At 52.6% G+C, this 7,038-nt stretch overlaps 1 protein-coding gene across 1 annotated transcript in view; it reads right to left on the bottom strand.

Moving 5' to 3' along the window:
• The window catches only part of LOC106813368, a gene marked incomplete at its 3' end in the record, with an annotated part of 28,516 nt that overhangs the window by 8,270 nt on the left and 13,208 nt on the right, over positions 1-7,038 (bottom strand). Inside the window, 1 exon segment of the mRNA XM_014817499.1 lies at positions 634-1,176. Within this exon segment, the coding sequence (XP_014672985.1) occupies positions 634-1,176 (543 nt within the window).

Below are 7,038 nucleotides of genomic sequence, written 5' to 3'. Positions count from 1 at the left end.
GGTGAGGATGCTGCTAGGATAAGGATGCTGTGAAGGATGAGCGATGCTGCTCGAGGATGAGCGATGCTGCTGAGGGTGAGGATAGCACCTGCTGAAGGTGAGGCGATTCTGCTGAGGGTGAGGATGCCTGCTGAGGGGTAGGAGAGGATGCTGCTGAGCGCGTGAGGATGCTGCTAGAGGATGAGGATGCTGCCTGCCAGGATGAGGATTGCTGCTTGAGGATGAGATGCTGCTGAGGTTAAGGATTCCTGCTGAGGGTGAGGAGGTGCTGCTGAGGTGCGGATGCTGACTGAGGCGTGAGGATGAGGATGACTTGCTGAGTAAGGATGCCTGCTGAGGATGAGGATGCTGCTTGAGGGTGAGAATGTGCTTGAGGATGAGGAGCTGCTGAGGGATGCCAGGATGCTGCTTGTTGAGATGAGGGAATGCTGCGCTAGGGATGAGGAATGCTGCTGAGGAATGCCAGAATGCTGCTGAGGATTGAGGATTGCGCTGGAGGATTAGGATGCTGCTGCGAGATGAGGTGCTCTGGGATGAGGATGCTGCTTGAGGGTAGGATGCTCTGAGGTGAGAGATGCTGCTGAGGGTGAGGATGCTGCTGCAGGCGTGAGGATGGAGGATGCTGCTGAGTACAGGATGCTGCTGGCATGAGGATGCTGCTGGAGGAGTGACGGATCCTGCTGAGGCATGAGGATTTGCTGCTGAGGATGAGGATGCTGCTGATGGAAGCAGGATGTGCTGAGGATTGCAGGATGCTGCTGGATGAGGATGCTGCTGAGGATGGAGGATGCTGCTGAGGATGAGAATGCCTTGCTGAGGGTGGGGAGCTGCTGAAGATGACGGGATGCTGCTTGAGGATGAGGATGCCTGCTGAGGATGAGAATGCTGTCGGAGGATGATGCGATGCTGCTAGGATGAGGATGCGTTGCTGCACGGATGAGGATTGCTGCTGTATATGTAAGGAGGATGCTGACTGAGGATGAGTGGATGCTGCTTTGAGGATCGAGGATGCTGCTTGAGGATGAAAGGATGCTGCTGAGGATGAGGAATGCTTGCTGAGGTGATGGATGCTGCTGAGCGGTGAGGCATGCTGCCTGAAGGTGAGGATTGCTGCTGAGGATGCAGATTTGCTGCTGAGGATGAGGATGCTGCTGTGGTGAAAAGGTGAGGATGCTTCTGCAGATGAGGATGCTGCTGAGGATGCAGCATGCTGCTGAGGATGGAGGATGCTGCTGAGGATGAGGTGCTGCTAGGGTAGAGGATGAGGATGCTGCTGAGGGCTGAAGATGCTGCTGAGTGCAGGGGCTGAGGGATGCTGCTGAGGGTGAAGGATGCTGCTGAAGGGTGAGGATGCTGCTGAGGATGAGATGCTGCTGAGGATGAGGATGCTGCTTGAGGATGAAGGATGCTTGCCTGAGAGATGGAGGATGCTGACTGAGGATGAGGATGCTGCTGACGTGAGGGTGCTTCTGAGAATTGAGGATGCTTGCTGAGGATGAGGATGCTGGCTGAGGGTGAGGATGCTGCCTGAGGATGAGGATGCTGACTGGAGTGGCAGGATGGAGGATGCTGTGAAACGGTGAGCGATGCTGCTGGCAGGATGAGGGATGCTGACTGAGGGTAGGATGCCTGCTGAGGATGAGGAATTGCTGCGGAGGATGAGGATGCTGCTGAGGCATGCAGGATGCTGCTGAAGCGTGAGGATGCTGCTGGAGGTGAGATGCTGCTGAGGAAGGATGAGGATGCTGCTGCATGGTGAGGGTGCTGCTGAGGATGCAGGATGCCTGCCTGAGCGATCGAGGATGCTGCTGGCTGAGGGGAGGATGCTGCTGGAGGAATGAGGATGCTGCCTGAGTGAGGGATGAGGATGCTGCTGAAAGGTGAGGATGCTGCTGAGGGAGGCGTGCTGCTTGAGGCATGAGGAGCTCTCGAGGATGAGGAGCTGCTGAGGGTAGGATGGCTGCTGAGGATGAAGCGATGCTGCTGAGTGAGGATGCAGGATTCTGTCTGAAAGGTGAGGATGCTGCTGAGGCGTGAGGATTGCTGCCTGAGGATTGAGGATGCCCTGCTGAGGATGGGATGCTTGCTGAGTCGCAGGGTGAGGATGCTTGCGGAAGGTGAGGGATGCGCTGCTGAGGCGTGAGGATGTGCTAAGGTGAGGATGCTGCCTGAGTGAGCGATGCTGCCTGAGGATGAGGATGCTGCTGAGGATGAGGATTGCTGCCTGCAGGATGAGGGGGGGGGGGGGGGGGGGGGGGAATCGCTGCTGAGGATGAGTGATAGCTGCTGAGGGTGAGATGCTGCTGAAGGGTGAGGGCATGCTGCTGAGGGTTGAGGACTGCTGCTGAAGGTGAGGATGCTCCTTGAGGTGAGGATGCTGCTGATTGAGATTGCTGCCTGAGGATGAGCATGCTGCATGAGGATGAGGATGCTGCTGAGGGTGAGGATGCTGCTGAAGGTGAGGTGTGCTGAGGGGTGAGGATGCTGCCTAAAGGTGAGGATGGCTGTGAGGGTTGAGGATGCTGCTGAAGTGAGGATGCCTCCTCGAGGATGAGGATTGCTGCTGAGCGGATGAGGCATGCATGCTGAGAATGAGGATGCTGCTGAGGGGTGAGGATGCTGCTGAGATGAGGATGCCTGCTGAGGATGAGGATGCTGCCTGAGGATCCGAGGATGCTGCTGAGGGGGTGGGATGCTGCTGAGGATGATGGATTGCTCTGAGGTGAGGTGCTGCTGAGGATGAGGATGCGGCTTGAGGATGAGGATGCTGCGGGGTGAGGATGCATGCTGACGGCTGAGGATGCTGCTGAAGCCGTGACGGATTCTGCTGAGGGTGAGGATGCTGCTTGAGTGAGGGTGCGCTGCTGAGGATGCAGGATGCTGACACGTTGCAGGATCGAGGATGCTGCTGAGGGTGAGGATGCTTGCTGAGGATGAGCGATGCTGCTGAGGTGAGGATGCTGCTGGAGGATGAGGATGCTCTGAGCGGTGGGGATGCTGCCCTGAGGATGAGGATGCTGTCTAGGGTTGAGGATGCTGCTTGAGGATGAGGATGCTGCTGAGGGGTGGGATGCCTGTGAAGGATGAGGATGCGTGAGGGTGGGGATAGCTGCTGAGGATGAGGATGCTGCTGAAGGTGGAGGGCATTGCTGCTAGGGTGAGGATGCCTGCTGGAGGGTGAGGATTTGCTGCTGAGGATGAGGATGCTGCTGAGGATGAGGATGCTGCTGAGTGAGGGTGAGGATGCTGCTGAGGGTGAGGATGCTGCTGAGGATGAGGATGCTGCTGAGAATGAGGATGCTGCTGAGGGTGAGGATGCTGCTGAGGGTGAGAATGCTGCTGAGGGTGAGGATGCTGCTGAGCGTGAGGATGCGGTTGAGAATGTAAACACTCGTAAAGATATTGATGTTAACGATTACACGGATGAGGAGACGGATAATATTAATGATGAGGATTAGAATAAGGATCAGGGTAATGATGAGGATGCTCATGACGACGCTGATGTCGATGAGGATGCGGATAAGAATAAAGATGCGGATGAAGCTGACAATGCTGAGAAGGACGAGAACGCTGACGAGGAGGATGAGTGTAACGAGCGTAAGCGCGATAGACTTGTCGGTAACGAGCCAGCTTGGGTTAACGTTGACGCTACTGCTACCCCGACACGCTGACACTCTACTAACCGGCGCCCCACTCCCCCTCATCGCCTGGATTCTCCCCCACGAGGAGCCTCCAGCGAGTGGGAGGAGGCACAGCGCACGGTCGGCAGCCTCCTCGCTGCCATGGCTTCCCCGGGTGGCTGCTGCGACGCTGTATTCCCGCATGCCGTCCCACCGGTCGTTAAAGAACCACCAGCACGCGCCACGCGCTCCGACATCAAAGCAAAGAATCGAAAACGCTGCCACCTGCCACTATACGAATGCGTCTACACGCGGTTTTCCTCACCTTACACTCGTCGTCTGTGCGGGTTTTTCTTCTTTATTTCACACCCGTCGCTCTGACAGAAGAATCAATACACCAACGGTGGAATCAAACGATTTCTGCACTTCCGACTACATATTCAGACGCCACGATTTTCGCTCACCTCACGGATTTCTACAAAGGACTATGTTATATATTACACGATTCTGACTTCGCTTTCTTTTTCGACTTCAACCCGAACTTCAATCGCAAAGTAATAGGCACACTGTATACACAACACTGTACACTCCATACTAAAGAGACCCGGTAATATTAAATGTATATACTTTAATAAGGCCTTAGACGAAGTGCAATAAATGAATTATGAATATATAATACACCGAGAGAAAAAAAACACCTCCAGGGATATCTAACCATTAGCTCATGACGTTTGTCAACGTGCATAATATATATTAAGTTAAACAAATCAACCATGCTCAAGTTATGCAACACACCATAACACAACCGATAACATAGGGCATTAATATAAGGGCGATCATTTGTGAATGTACACTAATAGTCAGTCACAACAGTATTGAAACAGCACTACCTGCTCGACTCGCCCGAATTCACGGCGAACAAATTGCATTACGCGGCATAATTTTCCGTCCTATTATGCCCACCGGAATGACATAAATTTTTCAGGTCTTCATCTAAACTAACAGAATGAGGTTGGCATGATTAATGCGCGAGCGAACGCTACGTGCTCCAGCGTACAGCTGTGCTGTGAAACTCGTGGGACTGTTGCTACACCGGCGGCAGAACAATTAACGAGGCGAGCGAGTACGAACAGACGCGCTTAAACTCGCCATCCCACCTATTCACCCACCTATTCACTCACCTGCCAATAGTGAAGCTACGCCGGCCTCATGCACGCTCTCCTTCTTCCTCTCTTCCCATTCTTCCTCTTCCTGCGTCTCCTGTACCTTCTCAGCCCCCTATATCTGTTCTACCCCTCCTCCTCGTCATCTCCCTGCCCTTCCTTTGTCACCACGACTACCTCCTCCTGTTCGTCATCCACTACCATCACCAAATCTATCAATACGGTCCACACTACCGCGACCTTCTCCCTCCCACGCCCTCACCGTGTGTTCGTGCACCTCCATCGCTTCCCGGAATCAGCACGTATGCTATATCTATGCATTCGTTGATCTAACGTAATTCGTTGATCTAAGGTAATTGATCTAAGGTATAAATAAAAGGTATATATATAATCTAAGGTATATATAAAAGGTAATCTAAGGTATAATTGATCTAAGGTATTTGATCTAAGGTAATTCGTTGATTGTTAGGCGCGACATAGGCGCATCGTGACGCAACATGACGCTATTCGATTCATTTCCGAGCGGTTCAGCACGCATCACGTGATAGAGAAGAGACACCGGGCAGGACAGGCAACGCAAAAGAGAGGAGAGAGAAAGAGCGAAAGAAAGAGAATAAAATAGAGAGAGAAATAAGAGAGAGAGAGCAGAAAATTTCAGAGACGAAGGAGGAGAGAGAGGAGAGAGAGAGAGAAAGAGAGAGAGAGGAGAGAGAGACCCCGAGAGAGGAGAGGAGAGAGGAGAAGAGAAGAGACAACAGAGAGAGTGAGAGAGGACAGAGAGACAGAGACAGGACAGAAAAGAGAAAGAAAGAAGAGAGAGAAAAGACGAGGAAGAGCAGAGAGAGAGAGAAAGAAGAAGCAAGAGAGAGAAAGAGAGCAGAGAGAGAGAGAGAGAGAGAGAGAGAGATGAGACGAGAGGAAAGACAAGAGAGACCTGTCCGCCCACGAGGCGTACACCGCACCGAAACAAGAGGAGTGACGGAGACGAGAGAGAGAGAGAGAGAGAGAGAGAGCGCGCGCGCGAAAGAGAGCGGGAAAGACTACGAGAGAGAGACGGCATTAAAGATTCCACACTGCACTAGATGATGAAGCTTGAGGATATGCTCTTCGTCTCGCATTAACATTGACAATACATTACATGACATTAATAATTCCGCATGCGAATCTCTAAAATGCTGACGTCGATGAGCGGAATTCTAAATGCCAAACTCTCCAAGCATGTCTTGCTTACCCTCTGCACCGTATATATATATATACGAATAATCTGCACGATATATTACGATTATATGCCCACCATTCAACGACGAACTGTAAAACTACATGATATCAAGAGCGTATAAAGAAGGAAATATATATTCCTTCTTCATACGCTCCTGATGATATCGATCAACCATCTTAGAAGTAATACTCTACTCCAGCTGCCGATAGAGGGAAGTCATTGCCTATTTCCGGCCATCGGTCAGCAGCAGCAGCAGCAGCAGCGAATAAAAACTGTCGAGTAGATCGTATATCAAGGCTCATGTGTATTACCAGTGATATATGTGTATACCAGAGATGCGACGTGTAATATTGCGCTTGCCGACCGCGTCGGTGTCAGCTCCAATTATCAGACGTCGGCAAGCTTTCCGCGCGCGCAATCTTCGCAAAGCAACGTCGCGCGGTCGGCACGCACGCACGCACGCACGCACGCATCGCAGCCTAACGTGATTAGCAGACGCCAGTAACTCAGCGCCGCCGCCGCCGCCGCCGTCTCTCTGCTAATTCGTGCATGTCGAGTATAATTTCAGCGACTCACTCACTCGCCTCTCACTGGTACACACGCGCACGCACGCACGCACGCACGCACACACACCCACGCACGCACGCACCGACACAAAACGCATGAACGCATACACGCTCACTAACACACACGCACACACGCACACAGGCACACGCACATACGCGCACGCGCACGCACGCACGCACGCACGCACGCACGCACGCACGCACACACACATACGCGCACACCCGCATGCACGCACACACACACACACACGCACGCGCACACCCGCACGCACACACACACACACACACACACGCGCACGCGTACACACAGACGAAGAATAACTCACAAATTAAGGTCACGTGTCCCGCGTATTTTCAACTTACTACATCGCAAAGCGTGCTATTCTTAACAGATTCTATCTTGTCCGATATCCTATATACACCGATTTTGTCTCTCCTTCCAACCCTCTCCGATCTCTATCTTCTATATA

Source organism: Priapulus caudatus, unplaced genomic scaffold (assembly GCF_000485595.1).
Source record: "Priapulus caudatus unplaced genomic scaffold, Priapulus_caudatus-5.0.1 Scaffold761, whole genome shotgun sequence".
Classification (NCBI taxonomy): Eukaryota; Metazoa; Priapulida; class Priapulimorpha; order Priapulimorphida; family Priapulidae; genus Priapulus; species Priapulus caudatus.
The sequence above is the reverse complement of the archived record's forward strand: the minus strand, read 5'-3'. Positions and strand labels throughout refer to the sequence as shown.